Below are 24,711 nucleotides of genomic sequence, written 5' to 3'. Positions count from 1 at the left end.
CATGCTAGGCATCTTTCTCAGTTGGCCTGGCAGGCATCCTGCTTACACTCTCTTCACCTGTATTCATGCAGGACAAGCTGGCACACAACAAAAGGGAGAGATTGCAGACCGGTGGAGGATTGCCCGACATCCCGATCCTCACAAACTTTGAAAACAGAGTCATCCAGCTGGCTGGCAATGGTCTGGACCATTCCTGTGCTGACGATGAGGTCGGTGGTGTTCAACTCCATGAGGATCCAGTAGTGCAACATCCATCAGGCAACCACACTGGGAGTGAGTTCCCCTGTTCCGCAGTCCCCTGCCATGCACTAATTATCTCTCCACGCTTTTGCTGGGACTCAAGCCTGAAGATACCTTGGAAGACAAATCTGATGATGCCCTGATTGAAGAGCCATCACACCCTCCACCAGCACCCAGAAACACATCTCAGTGGGAACTAGTTCTAGAGTAGCCTCGGGGTCACAATCTGGTGAGCACATCGCACTGTCTGATCCACAGCAAGCGGCACCAGGGACTTCCGAGGCTTCCGGCACTCGGGGGACTGCCGGAGGCCAGGAATCTGCTGAGTCTGTGTCTGATGATGAGCCTCTGGACTTGGTCATATCTCAGTTGCTGGAGCTGCAAAAGCAAGCTTGGGAACATCAAGAAGGAATGACCTCATCAGATGTACTCATCAGATTGCAAGGCACAATGGAGGAGTCCATCTGCTTTCAGCCTAAGGTGATAGCGCTCGCATGCCAATGCACTGAGGTCAACAATGGTGAGATGGCAGCTGCCAAGGAGACCTAGGTCCAGGACATCAGTCCTGTGTGTGGGTTGAACTCATCACTGACACCATAGCTTGCCTCCAACAGTGTCAATGGAAGATGTGCGGGGCAGCTCAATCTCACTCCACCTTCCCCTTAACCTCAAGGAGTCAGCCAGAGGCTCTTGGGCGCCCATGGGAAGGAGGATCAGCAGATATACACCACGGGGCCATCCACCCAGGTGACTCCTGAAGTAACTGGTCCATCCGAATCTCCTCTTCCTGTGACCCCAGTAGCTCCAGCTCCACAGGCCAAGGAGGGTGCCACTGCCACACAGCAGGGCCCTGAAAGCAGGCCGGGGCCCTTCAGGTTTCAGCCCTCCAGATGACTCCTGCCAAGGTCATCACAGACAGGGCACAGCAGTCAGCCGGCTGTCTCCACCTCCGCTGTGGATGTCAGGCTGGAGCCAAGACATAGCAGCAGGGTTTGGAAGGTTAAGAAGATGTAGTTGCACACCCTGGGCACTTGTGTTAATCACTTGTACTTAATGTTCACTATTGTAAATGAACTCCCAAGAATGTCTCCTTGCCTATGGCTCCTTGTTATGATGAACAGTGTTTGTGTCACTCAGATGTGAAACCTTGGTTCCTGCACAAGATAAAGGCAGGTGTCTCAGTCCGGGACCTCTTCCCTGTGCAGAGTGTAACCTTCAGACCAAAGTGATGCTCCGGCTTCACACTCACTGGACACATTAGTGATGCTTGCAGCTCGATGGTGCTCATCATTGCTGCCAGAATGTAGTGGGCAAGCGTCACAGGGTTCCGTCATTCGCTCTGTGTGCTCTCAACACCTTTGAGGTGGGGCTGACGCCACCCCCATCTCTGCATCTGTGACGGGTGACCCTGTGCTCCTGAAGGGGTCAAGTGCTGAAGGCTGACAAAGGATCAGGTGCATTTAAAGCTTCATGGCTTTGTCTCCATTATATGACCCTGATCATGGAGTGCAAGCGAGCTGCCCCCAGCCAGACAGGAGTCAGACATTCTCAGAGGCTATGTGAAGGTCTATGGAATGTCCTCACTGCATGTTGTCATCATCCTCCTGGAATCTAATGAGTATTAGGGCCTCCTCTGCATCTCCGTGACCTGAGCCTGAACACTGAGGGTATGTGCGCTGCCATCAACCACACAGGAGACAAACATTCACAGATGCAAGGTGAGGATGTTAGGACTGTCCTCACTCCACCTCATCATCATCCTCCATGAATCTTGCAGCTATGAGGGCCTCCCGAGCACACCTGCCTTGTCTGGCCAGTGTGATGGCCTCATTGCCTGCATCCTCGCCTTCGAGGACCTCATTACCATCACCCACTTTGAAATCCTCCTCATCAAAGGAGACAAGAAGTTCCTCCATAGCCAGGTCCTCCCCCCGTTGCAGCGCCAGGGTTGTGGAGCACACAGCAAGCGACGATGAGGTGCGACACCCTTGGTGAACTGTATTGCAGTGCTCCACCAGACCTGTCGAGGCACCAGAAGCTCATTTTCAAAATGCCTATCTATTGCTTCACCACAGTCCAGGTCGCGGCATGAGCCTCGTTATACCGTCGCTCTGCTGCAGCTTGAGGCCGCCACATGGGCATCATCAGCCACGTCCTCTGTGGGTAGCCCTTGTTCCCGAGGAGCCAACCCTGCAGCTTCTGTGGACCCTGGAATATGTCAGGAATCTGAGACCTGCTAAGGATGTAGGAGTCGTGGATGCTCCCTGGGAATCGTGGCCAGACTTGTAGGATGACTTTGTGGCGGTCCCACACCAGCTGAACATTCAGCGAGTGGTAGTCCTTGCGGTTGACGTGGTTGAATGCTTGTTGCCATGGAGGTCTAGGCGCCACATGAGTGCAGTCAATGGCACCCTACACCTGTGGGAAACCAGAAATCTGTGCAAATCCCAACAGTCTCACTTCTTGGCTTTCCTGATCCCAGGCGAAATGTACAAAGTTCTGTGCCTTGACAAAGATGGCATCAGTAACCTCCTGGGCACACTTGTGCGTACAGGCTTGTGAGATCCCGCACAGGTTACCTGTGGAGCCCTGAAAAGAGCCACTGGCATAAAAATTAAGTGCCGCAGTCACTTTCACGGCCACTGGCAGTGGATGCCCTCCATGTCCCTGTGGTGACAAATCCTGCAGCAAGTGTCACGTGACCAACCAGTTCCCTAGATATGTGCAGTCTTTGGTGACACTGGATTTCATTCATCTGCAGGAATGACCGGGTCTAGCGAAGCACCCACAAGTGAGAGCTCGCTGTGGATCTTCAGCTGCGTGTGCAGTAGGCCCTGGTTCACCTTCATCTTGAGGGTGATGCTCCTCCCTTTGTTGAGCCAGGCGCCTCCGTCTCTCTCTTCACTTTCTCTGCTCCCTGTAAACCATGAGGTATAGCGCTAAATCACCAGGCTCCATGATCCTGATGTTCTCCTCCAGTAGGATCAAAGAAAGAGACTCCTAGGTGAGCATATGTGTCTTAAGAACCTCTCTTGGTTAAGTCTGAAGGCCCCTTCACGCATGCAGAAGTGTGCTTGGATGGCCAGTGTGTAGTGCGCTCACTGGCTGTCTGAAGCCCCATCCACATCCACCCCACTCCACCTGACCGATTGGCGGCAGCTTCGGCCACTGGACTGCATGCTGCGCTCTCAGCTCAGGTGCAGACATTCTCCTAATCCGCACTCCAAAGCTGCGCTGTTAGCTTGAACCATGATGGATACTAGTCCAAACCTTAATAAAGACATTGCAAGGGGCTGTGAGCACCTCCACCAGTGACTGTGCCATGACCACCTTTCGCAAGGGGATTTTACAATTGTTTAGCTGCCCCCTAAAACACACATTAATTTGCAGTCTGTGTCTGAGGGGTGAAAAGTTCTGGAACATTCGGTGGCACTTTCATGCTTTTGTGTTGCTTGAATGAGCAGAAAAGGTTCAGAGGCCCCCAACTCCAAGCATCTCAATGGAGCTGCAGCTGAACGGTCTCAGCTGCGGAAAAATGCTCACTTTTGACAACTTTTTCCAAGTGCGTAGCTGCGTCCCTTGCAACCCCCCCCCCCCCTTCCCCACAGGCCCCTGGCACGGGCTTGTGCACTTTCTTCAGTCTGTGCTGCCTGATGCCTTGCTCCACCCACCCCGGCTGATCCACACTGGAGCCCTTGCCCTGGCACCGCATTGTAAAGTCAGCTGGGGAAAAAGCGACTGCCTGTGACCCACCCTTCCCCCCCCCCCCCCCACCCCAAAACGTGCAGCACCTCTTCCTCGATGTCCTACGGGTGATGCTCACCAGCGCTGCACAAGGTTGTGTGCACTCACCTCCGAGTTCCCCTCGAAGCTTAGGTTGCCAGGTGCACGCCTTTGAAAGGCAGTCGTGAAGCGTGCTGTTCTGAAGTCATGCCGACACGGGCGATAAATTTGACGTGGGGAGATTATTCTGGCGAGCAGGGCTTATAATGTGGCGCTAAAGTATTGAAATGAGATTCTCGACACGCGGTGGCAGCGGGCGCGGCCTGCCATTGACGGGTGCAACGGATGATGGCATGAAACCGATTTTTAGCTTTCTTGCCATATTACTCCCCGCCCCCATGACACCTGACGTCAACGGGATGGGACGATTCCACTCTCAGTCTCAAATACTCCATGCATGCTTAACAAATTTGAAATTTCTCAGAAAACTTACTGAAATTTAGAAATAATTGAGAGCAAAAAGGTTGAAACCGAACACAAATCACTTGAATTGATCAGTTGAATGTTAGAAGGTTCTCTTTGAACTAAGGTATTGCAACAGGCTGCAATACGCCCCTCCAGCGGTAATCTGTAGTAGTCTCAGTCAGCAGTAGAGCAGCAAAGGTACCTTTTATTTTTCTTCATTAGGTTAATTTGATTAGATGGAATTTCTTTTTGTAGCTAAAAGGAGATTCAATGGGCTACAAATTCAGTCATATTGTGCTTGTTTTTCTGATGCTAAATAGATGCACTTCTCAGGCACTGAACAGGCGCACAAGCACCCAATAAGGTATGAAGAAAACACTTACACATTATGAGACTCCACACAGCTGTCAGTTACTGCAGGATTTATCCTTAATTTAACCTCACCAATCTGCAGTAGTGTCATTGTTCTCATTTATCATTTAATAGTTAGTGACTCCATTATTGCCAGCTGCATTAAAGTTCATATAATCTGCAGGAAAAGCTGTAGCAAATCTGACATATGTTATGTCTCTGCAATTACAGAGATGAAAAGCATGTTAAAGGTAAGACAGCTTGTTGACTGTAGTAGTTTAAAGTGCCTCTCTTTTACAACAAAACAAATGAGATTCAACTAGATGCTTGGCACCTTTTTGTTTGGAGTCTGGGAGATGGCTCTATTAAATGTAAACTTATTAAATATAATCACGAAAACTTCCAGATAAGCAGGTGAAGAGAACTCCAACTTCATTAAATGATTGACAGGTTTGGTGTTTGCTGGAAGTTAAGGAAAAAGGCTGCTATAACACCAGGTGAAAAGACGACAGATAATTTCCTACAGTTGCATCCTAAGGACTAGAGCCAGACAATTCCAAGGGATGAGAGCAGTTTTGATTCGGGCATTAAACTTCTACCCAACCAAAGAGGCATTCAAAAATAAAATCGGGTGGGGTGTAAAACCAACTGCTGATTTCCTATTGCTCATTTTATACTACCACCTGGGACAAAGTTCACCTTCGATATGTTTCTATTTAACACTGTCCAAGATATAAACAAACAGGAAATATACAAAGACCATCTATTTCTTTACCAAATGACCTAGCAAAGGTCAACATATGCCGTAACTGTCAATTGAATGTTACTGTTTTCGACGTTAAGATGAATTCAAATGATGTGTTGTGGATAATTATGTACCATATTAGTGCTCTGTTTATGATGTTGTATTAATTATCCTATTTTAATTTGTGTCAGCTATGGCTGTCAGTCATGGCTCAGTTGATGGCACTCTCGCTTCTCAATCAGAAGGTTGTGGGTTCGAGTGCCACTCCTGCATTTGAAAACAAAATTCAAGGTTGTTGCTCCTCTTTAGTATGAAGGGTGTGTTGCACAGCTGAAAGTGCCATCTTTTGTATGAGGCATTAAACTGAGGCTCCATCTGCCATAAAATATTCCATGATACTATTTTTGAGGAAGAGCAGGGGACGGGGGGAGGGGGTGGGGGTTACCCCTGATGTCCTGGCCAATGTTTATCCCTCAATTAACATCCAATTATCTGGTCATTATCACATTCGCTGTGCACAAATTGTGTGACTCCATTATTGCCTACTGTGACAACAGTGACTGCACTTCGAGTATTTTGAGTGTCCTCTTTTGGATGTCCTCTGGTTGTGAAAAGTGCTTTATAAATGTAAGTCTTGTTTTCATGTCACCCTTGATTATTGATGAGTGAAAGAAAGCAGTTGATGGTAAAATGCCAAAATATGTCTTATTCAATCCTTGATATTTTTGAGGTGGGCTATAGGTTGAATAGTTTATAACCGATAACATATTTATTTACTATTGTTGGGCAAGTCTTTATAATTGGGTTAGGTTATGCAACACAACTTAAGCCAAATTAAACAACACAAATAAAAACTTAAAGTTAGATTTGACTCTATTATCCCTACAGATATAAATGTTTATTTAAAACTAAAATTTCCCAACCCAATCAATGGACTTACCTCTAAGCTAGCTTGCAGTGAACGAACCAATAAAATGGGTGGATTTGATATTCGAAATCCATTCACGCCAGGACTTAAGTCAATTTCTAATAAGCAGAGAGAAAAAGAACATGCAGGGATGATTCAAAACTTCACATGTTAGTTATCTAATGGCAAAAGGGTGACTATCCTCCTGGGATAGGGCAGTAGAAGACATTCAGGTTTTCTTTGGAGTGATTCCAGATACTTAGGGTTATGCCTTAATTATTTTTCCTATCATTTTTCTACAAATCTTTGAAAATGGAAACTGTGCCAAAGGCTTGGAAAATCCCAAATCTCATTACATTGTTCAAAAAAAGGGAAATGGATGAAGAAGGAAATTACAGGCTAATTACTCCTTTGTTCATTGTGGGACAATTTCTAGAGTCCACACTGATGGCTGAAATTGGGTATAGAAAGGCATAGGCTAATCAGGGATAATTATCATGGATTTGTAAAGAGCAGATTGTGCTCAATAGGTTTAATTGACTTTTTAAGGAAATCACAGAACATATGGATTTTCAGACAGCAATTAGTCATGACAACACATGAAGGACAAGCATTGAAGGGAAAAAATCAGTTGGAGAGAGATTGATTGCGATAGTACAAAATAATGGAGCAAATGGATCTTTTTCAGATTGACTGAACATGGATACTTGTGTGCTTCAAGGATCCATATTGGGACCTCTTTGTTTCCCATTAATAGAAATGATTTGGACATAGATACAAGAGGAATGATATAAATGTTTATTGATGATATCAAATTAGGAACATGGCAAAACCTGATGAATGCCCACAGAATCAAGGCATTAGAGGGCAATGTACAGATCATTTGCAGCCGCAGTTCAATATGGAGAAATACGAACTAAAACTTCTAGGTAAAATAAGTGAGAGGAAGTATGCCATAGTTTGTGAAACCCTTACTGGAGTTAAGAAACAGAGCCAGCAGGTACAAAGGTGGGAGTTCAGGGTTTTTAAAATAAAGTATAAAAAGGCAACTGGGTTTTTAGTTTTATACGTGTGCGGTATTAAATAAAAAAACAGGGCAGTAACGTTGAATTCTTTATATACGTGGATTTAGACCCATCTGATGTACTGCCTTCAATTCTGAACACTATAATAGGAAATAGCTATGGGAATAGATAATCTGGAGCGATACCAAGAATGAAAGGTTAAAGTTATAAAAAAAGATTTGAAAATCTGGTGCTTTTTCTACTGAAAGAGAAGGCCCAGGTGGGATACATGCAGTTTTCAAAATTAAGAAAGATTTTGAGAAGACAAGTAATGAGAGATTGCATATTTTTTTTCCTTAGAGCCTGAGTGTGAAGTATTGCTTTGGGGGTAGACAGAAAGATAACTCAGACAAGAAGGATTGCACTTGTAATAGACACTACCTATACATTTGGACAGTTATGACAAATGTTTTCCAATTTGTTGAAATGGTAATAATGGGGCATAGACTTAGGGTTGACCCCCACAAGAGGCCCTGGAGTCAGGCCATTTGCATAAAGCAGGCAAGTGCCTGGCCAGCATCCACTGCAGCAAGGAGGCAGAAAAACATGGCATTTGCCAGTCACTTGAAGTTGAAGCTAGTAGGACTGAGTTGAACAAAACACACAAGATAAGTATCCCTAAGGTATCTGATCCAACAGTCAGGTTACAACCTGAATGTGTCCAATGTGCCATTCTGTTGCTTTTATGTGTCACTATCTGACTTAAACTGACTGCAAAGAGAGGCCTGCATGTATGCACAAAGACCAAATTAGTTAATTAAAGAACAATGGATATTCTCCAATGACCAATTGATGACAAAATAGGAAGAGAAGAGAAATAAATACTTGTTTTTGAAGCCTATATTGGCGGGCGAAGACATTACTTTAGTGACATGCCATTTGAGGATTAACCTTTGTGACACTTAGGATTGAAGGCTTAGCTAAAATGCAAAACTGAGTAATCTGATGCCTGGTGTTCCCATTCAGGAACCATCAGAATCAATATTCTGAATGTCTTCTGTATCTCTAGGAATTAACTCTTTTTAGGCTGAATTTAAACTTTAGCAATTCAACAATAACTTATGTTTATTGAGTGCTTTTAACATCATAAAGCATTCCAAGGCACTTCACAGGAACATTATTGAGAATAATAACATTAACTAACGGGGTATATAGTAAGTTTCCAAAATATTACACATTTATACATAATTAGGTTATCATAGCATAGTTAAGGCATCCTTAGTTGTGTACACATGCAGAATTTAGCTGCATAGTGATTGCAGGTATAACAATTCCTACTGCCTTTAGGGGTCATGATTGTGTTAGTGAATGAGCCCCAAGCACGGGTAATCTTAGGGGCAGAGCTTTCTAGTCATTGACCTGGTTAAAACATGTAGCTTCTGAAAGAGCCCTGTAATAAAGTGATCTGTTTCAAGTAAGGAACCTGTCCAGTACATCAAGCTCATTACAGCTGACTGTCCCTTTATTTATGCAAATTAGTCAAAAATGCTACTGGGCCTCTGGGTGCATGTCAGGAATGAAGACTTGATTTAAGCCCAGGGTGACAGGCTAAAAACAAAGCAAGAATCAAACCATTCATCGCTGCCCTTTTTCTTCCCTTTTCTCGTTATTGAAGTAATTAGCACTGAGCTTCTAGATCTGAATATCAATGTTGGCTGACATTGGGACTGGGCTCGTCTGAAATTTAAAAACAGAAAATGTTGGAATGCTCAGCAGGTCTGTCTGGCATCACCTGTAGAGAGAGAAACAGAGTTATCGTTTCAGGTCGATGGTCTTTCACTCGCCATTGACCTGAAACATGAACTGTTTCTCTCTCCACAGATGCTTCCAGACCTGCTGAACCTTTCTGGCATTTTCTGTTTTTGTTTGGGTTTCGCGCATCCACAGTATTTTGTTTTTGCAGAAAAGTTCAGCTTTAATTTGAGAGCCTGGGTTAAAGTGCGCAATGTTGAAGCATATGTTGAAAATGCATTTTCTTTTATTTTCTAACTACCTGTTAGCTGATAGGAAGTAGCATAGAAGGCTAATAATAATACCAAGGTTGAGGAAATAAATCTTCAATGTTGAATTGCGGCTTGGTATTGGCAGAATTACTGTTCCAGGAACTGAGCATTCAACAAGTACTTAGGATCCCCTTCACTTGAATCTCATCAAGATTTGATGTGTAAGCTTTGCTAATACGTGGTCCCCGAACTCAAAGGCTGCACACCACTACGTTGTAGTACCCCATAGATGAGGAATGCTGACACAATATGAGTTGGCCTCTCTTGAACTCCATCAGCGTCCTCTTGGCTATGAGAAAGTATAGATTGTAAATATGAAGAAGTCTGAACAAAATTATCTCACTCTCCCAGTTTAAGACAAAAAGAAACACGGGAACAGGAGACCCTTGAGTCTGTTCTTCTGTTCAATTAGATCATGGTAATTAGTATTTCAACTCCAGTTACCCATCTTTACTCTTTTTTTCTGTATTCATCAGTGGTATGTGGGCATCACTGGCAAGGCCAGCATTTCTAGTCCATTCCTAATTGCCTTTGAAAAGGTGAGGGTGAACTAAGTACAAGAAAATGGCTTGCTGCATCATTTCAGGGTCAACCAGGTTGCTGAGAGTCTGGAGTCACATATGGACCAGAAAAAGAAAGCTAATTTCTGTTGCGAATAAATCCCAATGAAGGAACTCAAACTAACACAGACCATGAAGCTGATTTTATTCTCTAAAGAACATTAGTGATCCAGATGTGTTAAGTAGTTTCACAGTCCCCATTCTTGATATTTGCTGTTTAATTCTGGATTTATTTAATTCATTAATTGAATTTAAATTTCCCAGCTGGAATGGGATTTGAACTTATGCCTCTAGATCATTTGTTCAGATTGCTGAATCACTTGAGAGGTGACATAACCATTATGCTACCGTCTTGATGTTCTTACCTAACAATAATCTATTGGTCTCAGTCACGAACATTACAGTTGACCCAGCACCCAGAACATTTTGATGAGTGCAAGTTGATAAGTTTCAGTTATGGAGAGAAGGGGGAGGGGTAGAAGGGAAATAATTGGGAAGCTGGTAGTAAATCTTTTTTCACATTACTTTACCTGGATAACATTATTGAATTCAAGGTGGAAAGGCAGATAATAGACTCTGTTACTAACATTTTCTATTTTTTTTTACAAATTCCCAAAAAATGATGTTGTGAAAATTTTGCTGAACAGTAGATGCATTAAACGCTAATGCAAAAATGTTCACATCAGCAGTTTTGCTGAAATTGAATAAGCAACAACAGGGAAAGAATATCAAATTGAATTCTCTGCTGGGGTGTACAAACATACAGATCATCTGCTTTGCTGAAATAAATAAATCAGTTCCCAAGTGTAGAAAGAAAAGGAATTTCATGGAGGTTAACATTTCCATGAGGATTTTTATAACCACCTGCTGTGGGATCTTGGTAAAAGCCCTGAAGGAGCTATGGCTCAGTGAAAGCATTCTCACCTTTGAGTTAAATCTTTGTGCGTTCAAGTCTCACTATGGAGACTTGAGCACTAAATATAGTACAACACTCAAGTGAAGCACTGTGGGAGTGGCTGGAAGAATAGAAAAAAAATATTTAAGCGGAGCAAGATTACAGATTTCTGTCGTACAGAGAGATCTGGGTGCCCTGGTACGTGAATCACAAAAAGTTAGGATGCAGGTACAGCAAATGATTAGGAAGGCAAATGGAATGTTGGTCTTTCTTGTAAGGGGGTTGGAACATAAAATACGGGACGTGTTGCTAAACTGTACAGGGCATTGATAAGACTACGCCTAAAGTACTATGGACAGTTTTGATCTCCTTATCGAAGGAGGGATATATTTGCATTGGAGGCAGTTCTCTTGGCTAAGTTCTGGGAGGAAGGGGTTGTCTTATGAGAAAATGTTAAGCAGGTTAGATCTATACTCATTGGAGTTTAGAAGAAAGAAAGGTGAACTTATTGAAACAAATAAGATTCTGCGGGGATTTGACAAGGTGGATGGGGAGAGGACGTTTCCGCTCGCGAGGGAACCTAGAACTACTGGGCACAGTTTAGAAATAACTGGCAGAATTTTCCATTTATGAGACTAAGTACGGTAGCCGCCAACCTCGTTGCCCTGAATGGCGGGAACGTACACCAATTTTGCACTTGGAAGCTCACCGAATCACCTGGTGGGTTGGGAGCTGACTTGTTTGCCCGCCATGAACTGGAGGGGTTGAAGGTCCAGGCGTCATGTTTAAATGCCGGCCGAACACGTATCTCATTCTATCCAGCCCACCTGTCTCCAGGAGACCGTTACAGATGTCTTCCACGCATAAAAAGAGAAATCGTAAGCCTCAAGAAGGCAGCACCCCGCTTCACCCAGCAGTGCCCTCGAGGCCTTGATCAGAGGGGTGCGGGTGCACAGGCATGTCCAGGAAGCACACCAGCTTCACCTCTCCGGCCTGGCAGGCCATCGCAGTGGATGTCAGCACAACTGCCAACGGCATCCGAAATGCCATCCAGTGCAGGGAGAGAATGAATGACCTCATCCGCTCCACCAGGTTAAGTCATCCTTCAACTCCCTCCAATGTCAAAATCTCATCATGGCATCATGTACTCAAAGGGCTACTCTCTTCAGGGATCTCTCACAACCATTAACGTGGGACACATATCACCACCATCCCATCTATCATGTTGCTCACATTCCATCCTCTGCCCCTTCTGGGGAGGGCTTACCACACTCAAGAGACATGCATCTCGCCCAACCTATGCTTCATCCCTTCTCATCACATGCCTTTCTTTTGTCTTTGTACTGGCACACAACAGAAGGGAAAGAGCGCAGACCAGAGGAGGGAGGGCTGACATCATTGCCCTCACTGCATTTGACGTAGTCTACTTGGACTTTAGCAAGGCTTTTGATAAGGTCTCGCATGGGAGACTGATAACGAAGGTAAGAGCCCATGGGATCCAAGGCAATTTGGCAAATTGGATCCAGAATTGGCTGAGTGGCAGGAAGCAGAGGATGATGGTCAAAGGGTGTTTTTGTGACAGGATGCCTGTCTCCAGTGGGGTTCCACAGAGATCAGTGTTGGGTCCCTTGCTGTTTATGGTGGATATATAAATGATTTAAACTTGAATGTAGGAGGGTTGATCAATAAGTTCATGGATGACATGAAAATTGGTGGGGTGGTAAAAAGTGAGGAGGATAGCCTTAGACTACAGGAGGATATAGGCGGGCTGATCAGTAGCAAATGGAATTTATTCCAGATAAGTGTGAAGTGCTGCATTTGGGCAGGACAAACAAGGCACAGGAATATACGATGAATGGTAGGACCCTGGGAAGTACCAAGGATCAGAGGGACCTTGGTGTGCATGTCTACCGGTCCCTTAAGGCAGCGGACAAGTAGATAAGGTGGTTAAGAAGATATATGGGATACTTGCCTTTATTAGCCGAGGCGCAGAATATAAGAGCAGGGAGGTTATGCTGGAACTGTATAAAATGCTGGTTAGGCCAAGTATTGCTTGCAGTTCGGGAATTTGCATTATAGGAAGGATGTGATTGTACTAGACAGACTGCAGAGGAGATTCACCAGGATGTTGCCTGGGCTAGAGAGTTTTAGTTATGAGGAGAGATTGGATAGACTGGGGTTATTTTCCCTGGAGCAGAGGAGATTGAGGGGGACGTGATGAGGTATATAAAATTGAGAGACATAGATAAGGTAGACAGGAAGGAACTTTTCCCCTTGGTGGAGGGATCAATAACCAGGGGGCACAGATTTAAGGTAAGGAGCAGGAGGTTTAGAGAGGATGTGAGGAAGAATTTTTTCACCAGAGGGCAGTGGGAATCTGGAACTCACTGCCTGAAAGGGTGGTAGGGGCAGAAACCCTCATAACATTTAAGAAGCATTTGGATGTGCACTTGCGATGCCATGGCATACAAGGCTATGACCTAGCGCTGGAAATGGGATTGGAATAGTTAGGTACTTGTTTGACCAGCGCAGGCTCGATGGGCCGAAGGGCCTTTTTCTGTGCTGTAGACCTCTATGAATCTATGGCTATGACCGAGTTCGAGGTGGCTGCGGCTAAGCTAGCTGGGGATTGCCCCTGTGGTGAAGCAGAGATTGGTTTGTCCCACCAACCTAGTATGGATCACAGCTCCATCGCATCCTGACAATCACAGTGAGTCACATGCAGTCTTATGTTGCTCATGCTCATCATCTGAAACTCTATTCTCTAGTTTCTAGGCACCAGCAGATCAAGGCCCACAAGGCAGCCCACCATAGGTCCGAGACCCCAAACCAAATCTGAAGGGGAAGCTCTGGAAGTACCATCACCACGCTCACCAACAGCATCCACCAACGCAGAGACACAAACCTTGGTGGGGCACAGCTGTAGATTAGGCTTGGGGTCACATTCTGGAGAACAGCTCACTGACACATCCCCGCAACAGTCAGAGGCAGGGACAGCCCAGGTTTCTGGCACTCGGAGGGCTGCTGGGTACCAGCTACCCACTGAGTCCAAGTCAGATGATGAGCCTCTGGAAACAGCTGTCAACCTAATGCTGGAGAAGCAATGACAGGCGGCAGAACATCAGGCAAAAAGTTGATAGTCACTCAGCAGACTAGAGCGAACGATGGAGAAGTCTGTCCGCATTCTGTCTGATGGCGTGGCTCCAACATGCAAGCCCAGAGTGCCGGCAGTTGGAGGGCTGCTAGAGACCAGGATGATGCTGAGTCCAAGATAGATGATGAGTCTCTGGAGTCAACCATTAGGTGGTGGTGTTGGATGCCCAGTGAGATGTGCGGGAGGATCTGGCGTAGATCCATGAGTGTATGCGTGCCATGGTCTCCGTTATGGAGGAGTACATGCAGAGCATCAGCACTGCATTGATCCTCATGGCCAAGTGCACTGCCTCCTCCATTGAGAGAGTGGCGACTCTCATGGAGAGGCAGCTCCAGGAACAGAATCAGAGGTTCCTGGGGTTGCGCTTGGACCTGCACGTCCTCACACAGGCACTGACCTCAGGTGGTCAGTGTTAGTGTGGGAGATGGATGAGGCACCCAGTATCCCAGCTAGGTGTCCGTCCATCAAGGGAGGTCCAGAGCAACCTTACGTTGGTGTACAAACTGCTTGTAGTCTCTGCGGGCTCCTCTCAGGGTACTCTGGATGATGGCAGCAGCTCCTTCAAACATCTGCCACTGACCATGGCATTTGATGAGGCTGCGGCAACTGGGGAGATGCCAGTCGTGGAACTGGCTGCTCCCTCCCAGGCGGGGCCAGCCGTGGAACTGGCCAAAGGATGACTGCCTTAGACAATATAAATAATAAAGCAAGTTAAGTATACTGGTACTTACCATTATCCATCTCAAATCTGGTTTTGAAGTCATGACTCCACCAACCAAGTAATCTGAAAGTTAAGTTGTTTAGGAATATTATTCAGAGTACTTGTGAATATTTAACCAACATCATAAAGACAAATCAGATTACCTGGTTAATATCTCACTGCTGTTTGTGTGGTCTTGTTATTTGCAAATTGGCCATTGTTATCCACACATTACAACAGTTACCACATTTCAAAAGTTTTTCCTTTATAAATACTTCTGGATGTACTAGAAGTTTTTAAAAAATGTTCAAGGAATGTGGGTGTCGCTGGCTTGGCCAGTATTTGCTGCCCATCCCTAACTGCCCTTGAGATGGTGGTGGTAAGCTGCCTTCTTGAACTACTGCAGTCCATGTGCTATAGGTACACCCACAGTGCTGTTAGAGAGGGCGTTTCAGCTGCTATTTAAATACAGGCTCTTTCTTTTTTTCATACTTTGAGGAGCTGTCAAAATCAATGCAGTTCCTTCAACAACAGTTCAAACTGCTTTTAAGCACTTAAACCCTTTAATTCTTTTGAGTTTCAGTTTCTGGCATAAGTACAGTGGAGTCAAATCAGCATCTCTATCAGGCCCTGGTAACAGACCCCTGTCTGAAACAGAGACAAATTCAATTGAATGGCCAGAACAGGTAAATTGTACGTGCATACCAACTACCCTGAGCTACCAGCCAGAATGTCAGCACAAATGAAACATATTTGTTGCATCAGGGGGTTCTACACCAAACTTCTGTCATTTTCTCCTCAGTAAAAATGGAGCTTTCTGCCATCTCAATGGTCCCTGTTTCTGTCCTTTGCTGGTTACTAACATACTGGTTTACAATATAGCCTGGATTTCGTGGCAAGAATAATGGTGAGGCTTTCAGTGCTCACTGTTATTATGGTGTAAAGCAGAAAGGAATTTCTGGTGTCTGTACATGCACAGTTAAACATGGAATCAGAAGTTGCTATCTGAGTTTCCCTGCTCTTCCACAAGGTTTGCTACACTGGCACCTCACTAAATGACATGACATTAGAACACTTGAAGGGTATGACATTGTACTATTTATTCCTAAACACTTCTAAATAATTCAGGGTTTGTCCATTCAGGTTATTTTTTTAATAATGTGAAGTCTCAATTATGACCAAACAATCTCTGGAACACTGAAAAAAAATGTTTTTACAAGTGTGGAGTCTCATTTCTTCAGATCTTAGTTATCATTGGTGATTTATAAGAATTTTTTTTTATCCTTCCATTCCATCACTTTTATTTCTAACTTGACCCCATCATTTTCTCCCTGTCTTTATTCTACTTATATACATGATTTTACATTGAATTAATTAGTCTAACTTAAACTTCCTGGTTTAGACATGAATATCTCATTAATGATTCTTCAATCTGATTGGCTGAAGAGAAATATTGTTGCTTGCCCTGCTCAGAAATTCCCCAGGTCCCCTGGCAAAGGCTCCACACTAAAATAGCTTTGTTATTCTTGTAAGTTGATGGGTAAAATTTGTGGGGTGTAATGAACAGTGAGCACCATTTACTTTTCACTGACTGCAAAATCAAGGTGGTTGTCTGCACTGCTGTTGACAGGCATAGATACAATACCCAATGTGAATGAACAATTGTATTTTAGTTAGTGGTTGCTGTAGCACAGCTATTCGATCTTCGAACACCTAACAACAGATTATTGAAATGTAAGTTGTACAACAATTTTGAAGGTTTCTTTTTTATGGTGACACAGGTGTTCATTAATATTAACAGAGCTGAATCAATTCTCACTGCAAAGAGGAAGGCAATTTTCTGTTAAAATGTTCAAATGCTATCAGGCCTGGAGATGTCTAGGCAACAGGCATCTCCAGTCTTGCCAAGCTGCAGAGTGCATGGACAAATGAGGGCAAGAACTAGGCTCAGTTTAGCAATACAGCATAATAAAACAAACTACATCAAAAGATTCCAACCTTCACTTATTTAACCGACCTTTGTACCAGATAAATACTTGCAAACAAATACTCAAAGATATATCAACATCGTCAAAAATTTACCTCTTGAATTTTTGGATCATTTGCTTTATTGAATTAATTAGTCTAACATAAACTTCCTGGTTTAGACGTGTGTGCCTCACTAAGGATTCTTCAATCTGATTGGCTGAAGAGAAATATTGTTGCTTGCCCTGCTCACAAATTTCCCAGGTCCCCTAGGATCCAAAAAATACATTCCTATCCTTCAACATAGCTGAGATACAAATACCAAAAACAAAATATAGACACGCACTATGTTTAGATAATTAAAAAAAAATATATAGTAAAAACTATCTGTAGAGGTGGGTTTCCTGTGTCAAATATTTAATTATAATGCAACTATTGCAATTTAAGCATTCTACCAACATTTATAATTTAAGCTTATGGCAGGAATATTTTATAATGAGACATCGACAAATTTTTATCTTTCCCTGTATAAATTTATCACTACCTCCTTCATCGTCCCCTCTTTGCTGCATGTTGTAGCCCCAAAATGCCACTGACTAAATTTTGCTGGGATTTTTGCATGAGTGTAGTTGATACTTACGTTGGCTTTACTGTAAATCGGTGTTTTTCATGTATGTATGCCCCTGCTAAGGCTCCAGCACCAGAATTCATATACTGTAATATATTAAAATAAAACATCATTTGGGTAGTTTGCTATTCATTTCACACAAATTGACAAAAGGTTTACCATCAATTGCAACCAATGGGGAAAAACAGAATAATTCATTTTACCTTGTAATTACACCAGCAGGCAAAGTCTACATTCCAGTCATGCAGATAGAGTTCTACATTCCCAACAGCATGGGCAAGGTCAAAACCAACAAAACATCCCTGTACAACACAAGTTGATGCCATTATTTTCAAAGTGCACAAACAAAATACAAATTAAAACAAACCTGGAGGATCAGACTGTTAAAAATGGTTATTTGTTAACATAGTATCCTGAATTCTGTATCCATTGTACAAAATGTTACTGTCATTAAAACACCTTTTTTTAAATCGATTTTTTTCAATACTGTGGAGAAAGAAAACATTTATAGCAACAAGTGGAGAGGGCACTTAAAAGTGCTGAAGTACATTTTTAAAAAAAATTTGCTCTTTGCCATGCCGAGAAGATGGGCAAGAGGCCTTCTCCCAAAGGTGTTTGAATACTGTCCTTGAGGTGGCTATTAGGATGTCCCAGACAGGCTTGTTTCTTTCAAAGACAATGTTTAGAAGCACAAACAAAGTTAAGTGGTTATGTCTTAATTATATATATATTTTTAAATTTAGTCAGTCATTCAGCTCTAGGGGCTTAGAGTACCTCAGGGAATGGAACTGAATAACTAAGATATTAATACCTCTTCAAAGGGGAAGGAAAAACCTATGGGAATATACTTCTTATACATTGCAACAGTATAACTGAAAGAAACCTCTTTTTTCGTTAAAAATCTTAACTTCCTTGATGCTGCTCTGCATTCTATCCACAAAGGGACCAGACGGTTAAAGTTGTTAGAAGTGAATGTTATTCATTTAGCAAGGGTTGGTATATTTTTCATTGTGAAAAGGCTATTCAAAGTACACAGGCATTTAATAGGTTAGCACTATGAAGCACTACCCAGCTAATAGTTTCCTTTAATAACCGTTCATTTCAGGATAGTGCTCAGGAATGAAAGTCACATTGATCTTTGCTGAGACAAAAGCAAAAAACTGCGGATGCTGGATAATTGAGGAACTTACCGACAGAGACTGCAACTAATGTTACTGAAGGGATGAAAGGCTATTCAGCTAACCTGAAATATTGGGTCTTTATGGCTTTATAGAATTGCTGTGCAGCTAGTGCCTATGAAGCTAGATCTTGTAACAATTAGGAGATTCTCATTATTTATATAGAAGTAGAAGGTGGTGGTTTGCTTTCTACTTCTGATGAAAAAGCTTTTGATAAAATCCCACATAAGAGGTTAGTGAGCAAAATTAAAGCACATGGGATTGGGGGCAATATATTGGCATAGGTTGAGAATTGGTTAGCAGACAGGAAGCAGAGAGTAGGAATAAGTGGTTCTTTTTCGGAGTGGCAGGTGGTGACTAGTGGGGTACCTCAGGGACCAGTGCTTGGGTCCCAGCTATTCACTATATATAATCAATGATTTGGATGAGGGAACCAAATGTAATATTTCCAAGTTTGCTGATGACAAAAAACTTGGTGGGAATGTGAGCAGTGAGGAGGGTGTTAAGAGGCTTCGAGGCGATTTAGACAGGATGAGTGAGTGGGCAAATAAATGGCAGATGCAGTATGACTTGCATATGGATAAGTGTGAAGTTATCCACTTCAGTAGGAAAAACAGAATGGCAGAGTATGATTTAAATGGTGATAGATTGGGAAATGCTGATGTACAAAGGGACCTGGCTGTCCTTGTATACCAATCACTGAAAGCAAACATGCAGGTGCAGCAAGCAGTTGAGAAGGCAAATGGCATGTTGGCCTTCATTGCGAGAAGACTTGAGTACAGGAGCAAGGATGTCTTGCTGCAGCTGTACAGGGCCTTGGTGAGACCACACCTGGAGTAAGGTGTGCAGCTTTGGTCTCCTTACCTAAGAAAGGATATAGTTGCCATAGAGGGAGTCAGCAAAGGTTCACTAGACTGATTCCTGGGATGGCAGGATTATCGTATGAGGAGAGATTGGGTCGACTCAGCTGTATTCACTGGAGTTTAGAAGAATAGGAGGGGATCTCATTGAAACATATAAAATTCTGACAGGGATGGACAGACTAGATGCAGGGATGATGTTTTCTCTGGCTGGGGGATCTAAAACATGGGGTAACAGTCTCAGGATATGGGTAGGACATTAAAAACTGAAATGAGAAGAACCCTCTTCACTCTGAGGGTGGTGAATCTATGGAATTCTCTACCGCAGGAAGGCTGTGGAGGCCAAATCACTGAATATATTTAAGAAGGAAATAGCTAGATTTCTGGACTCTAAAGGGGTATGGGGAGAGAGCGGGGTGTATGGTGTTGAGATAGGGGATCAGCCATGATCATATTGAATGGCGGAGCAGGCTCGAAGGGCTGAATGACCTACTCCTGCTCCTATTTTCTCTGTTTCTATGGCCAGAAATTTATGTTGATCGGGTGGGCGGGCGCGCACCCGACCTGAGGGCACGCGAAATTGCATGAAAATATGTCAGGCGTGCATCCCGATGTCACCGCGCACACGAGCAATATTGAGGTTGGCAGGCGCACGCGGGAGTAGAAGCCCCACCCGCCGACAATTAAAGGGCCCATTATGGCCATTAAAAACACTATATTGTCCATGATTTTACACTGCCCTTGCGATTTTGTGCTTGACGCACGGGCAAAACGGGCAGCCCGTTTTTAATGAAAACCTCATCCAAGGGCGCGATGAAATGTCCGGGGTGAAATATAATAAAAAGATATCTGATGTTTTTTGAATTCTCATGACAAGTGCTTGAATGTGCTGCATAGACACAGTCTGGTGCATTGTTTCTTGTCATTTAACTTGTACAGGTCTGCGGCTCCCTCACGCAGCTCCGCGGCAGCTGTCTGCCTTCAGGGAGCACGCTAGAAACGCCCGCCTGCACCCTCACTTTTTTCAGTGCACGGCCTCCTCCTGCTCCCCTTGGCAGCGCTGAGGCTTCCTCAGTGGGTGTTTCACACTCGGGTCCCGATTGCGGACGGAAGCACGTTTCGCGTCCGCTTCCGGGCCCACTGACTTGGCGCACTCGGCAAGCGTGAAATTCGGGCCTAAGTTTTTCTATGTTTCCACACTGGTTATTAATGGAGAATAAAATGACACCTAGTCAGTGAAGTTTCACTTGCAGTGAATCAGCTCACATTTCAAAGCTGTTCCAAGTTCACCGGTTGATTCTCTTCTTTTCCCTTTTGACTGAAAAGACAAATTAGTCAGGTTCTCCCCAGTCCCCAATGAGACTGTCCACGCACCACAGGGGTATGCTCTTTTCAAATTGGGCCCTTGGGAACTTGCGCTCAGCATGCAAAAGATATTGTCACCTAAAATGATATCGACAGGAACTGCTGTGCTCGCTCCTTCTAAAGGCAGGGGTCACAATTGACCATTAGACTAACTAGATGATTTAAACACTCAGCAGGTCTGTGAGAATTGATGGATAGCATCATAGCTGTGCATGCAAAATTCTTCTGTTTGATGAAAGAAGTCCATCACGGAATGCAATCTATTTTTCTGCCGCAGTCGCCACTGTAGAAGGATATCAAAGCAGGATAACTCAGGGGAGCAGTCCCTGAAATGGACTTATAACATAAGATGACAGCTCTGAATAAGATATTTATCTGTATAGTTGGTAGAATAAATGAGTAATGTTCAGAAAAGATTACTCCAAAATGTAGCTTTACAAATGTTATTAATTGAAACCTGACAGAAATATCCAGGCAGCAGCTGTGGACCAAGCAAAATGATGATTCAGCAGGTCCTGGCCCATTTCTTGCAGAACGGTGACAACAGAAAATCCAATTGACTATCTCTTTGGAACCACTTTGATTACTGGGTTAGCTAAACAAATGGTATTCAAACCTTTTCCTGAGGGCAACTTCATGGTTTGATGCACTTGTTATATCACAAACAAAATGATGCTCAGTATGGGAGAGCAAATAGGCAATGTTTACTAGAATCAGCTCCACTTAGCACTTTCGGGTTGCAGCCATCAGTATGTGGACAAGCTCCCAGATGTCTGACTGATCATGCACACATACAAAGAAAAGGTTTTCTCACACTTCGGGGCAGCCAAAACAAATAGCGCCTCTACTTTGCCACTCTGCATAGTATAAATCTATACCCTACAAAACGGGAAATCTTGATTCAGAGGAGGAGAGAGTTGTTGATTACATCTCCAGCAAACTTTATAAAGGTGTCCTCAGGCAGTGGTGACCGTGAGGTCAGGACACGATGAGTTCCTGCCTTGGTTAAACAGTCAGTGAGAGAATGCAGATGTCACCACCATATTCTTTCTAGCTGATGTCCTACAGGGTCACTACCTTCCATTGCAGGTAGTGGTGTATCTGTCCCATATTTCATTTTTAAAAATTTATTCTGTCATGGGATGTGGGCATCACTGGCTAGGCCAGCATTTATTACCCATCCCTAAAACCCTTGAGAAGGTGGTGGTGAGCTGCCCTCTTGAACCACTGCAGCCCATCTGGTATAGGTACATCCACAGTGCTGTTAGGAAGGGAGTTCCAGGATTTTGACCCAGGACTGTGAAGGAATGGCAATATAGTTCCAAGTCAGGATCATGTGTGGCTTGGAGGAAGACTTACAGGCATTAATGCTCCTATGCCCTTGTTATTCCAGGTGGTAGAGATCACAGATGTGGAAACAGCCTTGGTGAGTAGCTGGAGTGCATTTTGTAGATAGTACGTTCTGTTGCCCCTGTGCATTGCTGCTGGAGGGAATGGTGGATGGGGTGTTAAGCAGGACAAATCCATCCTGGCAAATTAACGTCCAATTCGTCTACTCTCGATCATCAGTAAAGTGGTCATCAACAGGGCTATCAAGTGGCAGTTGCTTAGCAATAACCTGCTCACTGACACATAGTTTGTGTTCCGCCAGGGCTCCTGACCTCATTACAGCCTTGGTTCAAACATGGACAAAAGAGCTGAACTCCTGAGGTGTGGTGAGAGTGACTACCCTTGACATCAAGGTCACATTTGAATGAGTGGGGCATTAAGGAGCCCTAGCAAACTTGGAGTCAATGGAAATCAGGGGAAAACTCTCTGCTGGTTGGAGTCATTCCTAGCACAAAGGAAGATGGTTATGGTTGATGGAGGTCAGTCATCTCAGCTCCAGGACATCACTGCAGGTGTTCCTCAGGGTAGTGTCCTAGGCCCAACCATCTTCAGCTGCTTCATCATTGACCTTCCTTCCATCAGAAGGTCAGAAGTGGGGACGTTTGCTATGATTGCACAATATTCAGCACCATTTGTGATTCCTCAGATACTGAAGCAGTCCATCTCCAAATGCAGCAAGATATGGGCAATATACAGGCTTGGGCTGACAAGTGGCAAGTAACATTCACGTCACACAAGTGCCAGCCAATGACCATCTCCAACAAGAGAGAATCTAACCATCACCCATTGACATTCAATGGCATTACCATCACTGAATCCCCCACTATCAACATCCTGGGGGTTACCATTGACCAAAAATGGTAATGCCATTGAATGACAAGGGTTTGTGGTTAGATTCTCTGCTGCTGGTGATGGTCATTGTCTGGCACTTGTGTGGCGTGAAAGTTACTTGCCACTTGTCAGCCCAAGCCTGAATGTTTTGGTTGGAGACTGTGTGGCACTGATGATGCCTTGGGATCACTGGATATCACTTGCTGATCACCAATGTGAAAACCATGGCAAACCAACTGAAGCAGCAACTCTGTTCTGTATAGCTAACCGTAAATAACAGATTCTAGAATTTTCACTGGGGTTCTCCCAACACAACTCTCTCCCCCTACATTGTAACATTGATGAAAATCCCAGAGAAGTTGTCCATGTGGCTGTTTACACTGAATTTATGGGGAGGAAGAATGAGAATTTGTAAAAATTTTATTCTCAGAGCTCTGCGAGTTACAACACTAGGGCCAGGATTTTGCCCTCGTTGGGCAGGCTCGGCGGGGGCGGGCAGGAGCGGTTAGGAAGCTGACCACCGCCCGTACTGGGGCCCGGCCGTGATTTCACGCTGGTAGGCCGATTAAGACCCGCCCAGCATGAAAATCATGTCCCCTAGTCACATGAGCAGGGACATGTTATTAATGCCTTCCTCAGTGATGGACTACAGAGAAAACTGGATTAAGATTTTAAAATCCTGGCATGGAGCTCACTCCAAAAGGTAGAATTGTAGCAATTACACCCAGATCACACCAATGGGTCTAAAAAAGCTGTAATGTTTACCCTATGGATTTGAAGAGAATTTTTGGGTTGGAATCAACTTCAGCCAAATAGGTCCTCTAAAATAGAAAGAATGGCTTGAATTTTTCCGTTGGTGAGTTGGGGGCAGGGCCCGCTCGCCGATGTGAAAATGACACGGGATGGGGTTGGGGGGAAGCCCCGACATCAACCCGCCCCATTTAAATATTCAGGAAGGCGGGGGCACAGCGCGATCAGCTGTCCGCCCGCCGACCTGTCAATGGCCAATTGAGGCTATTGACAGGGTAATTAAAACAATTAAAGGCCCTGCCCGTCCAACCTTAAGGTTGGCGGACAGTCCAGGATCCCCAGCAGGCTTCTGAAAAAACATGAAACCTCATCCTTGGTGGGATGAGGTTTCATGTCTGTTTTTAAAAAGTTTAATAAAGTTTTTGTGATATTTATTAACATGTCCCATCTTGTGTGACATTGTCCCATGAGGGGGACATGTTAATAATTTTTTGATTTTTCTATTTTTGAAATTTAAAACGCTATCAGTGATCTCCCTGAGACAGCACTTAGTCTCAGGGTGCACTATGCTCTTTCGTGCGCATGCGTGAAAGACCGCACTCTGACTGTTGGGGAATCCCTCCCCCCCACCCCCGCACAGGAAGCACATAGCTCTTCCCATCGCATGGCCCACTCAAAATGGTGGCGGGGCCCATTTCGGCGGCGGTTATCGGCTGCCCACCCGGCCCCGAGCCGGTGGGGCCCTCCCGCCCATCGAGGGCAAAATTCTGCCCAATGTTGCACTATGTTGGCAGGTTCCATCGAACAACAAACAGACACCCTCTATTTTATTGTTTGTGGACATAATGGGCCTGAACAGCCGTGGAGTGGCAGAGTCGGATTGCCATTCCGTTCCTACTTCCTTACCTTGAAATTTTTTTGATCCTGTCTCACCCGGC

General features: G+C 44.3%; 1 protein-coding gene across 2 annotated transcripts in view; it reads right to left on the bottom strand.

The window, feature by feature from the left end:
- Positions 1-24,711, bottom strand: part of kynu (kynureninase) — a 179,092-nt gene that overhangs the window by 27,404 nt on the left and 126,977 nt on the right. For both annotated transcript variants that reach the window (XM_078552495.1, XM_078552496.1), the window contains exons 9-12: positions 17,604-17,702; positions 17,413-17,486; positions 14,839-14,891; positions 6,465-6,550 (exon numbers count right to left, since the gene is read on the bottom strand). In XM_078552495.1, the coding sequence (XP_078408621.1) occupies positions 6,465-6,550; positions 14,839-14,891; positions 17,413-17,486; positions 17,604-17,702 (312 nt within the window). The remainder of the gene's footprint in view (positions 1-6,464; positions 6,551-14,838; positions 14,892-17,412; positions 17,487-17,603; positions 17,703-24,711) is intronic.

The sequence above is a fragment of the Cetorhinus maximus genome, chromosome 11 (genome assembly GCF_964194155.1).
Source record: "Cetorhinus maximus chromosome 11, sCetMax3.hap1.1, whole genome shotgun sequence".
In the NCBI taxonomy this organism is placed as follows: Eukaryota; Metazoa; Chordata; class Chondrichthyes; order Lamniformes; family Cetorhinidae; genus Cetorhinus; species Cetorhinus maximus.
Note: the sequence above shows the minus strand (reverse complement) of the source record. Positions and strands in the feature narration are given on the sequence as shown.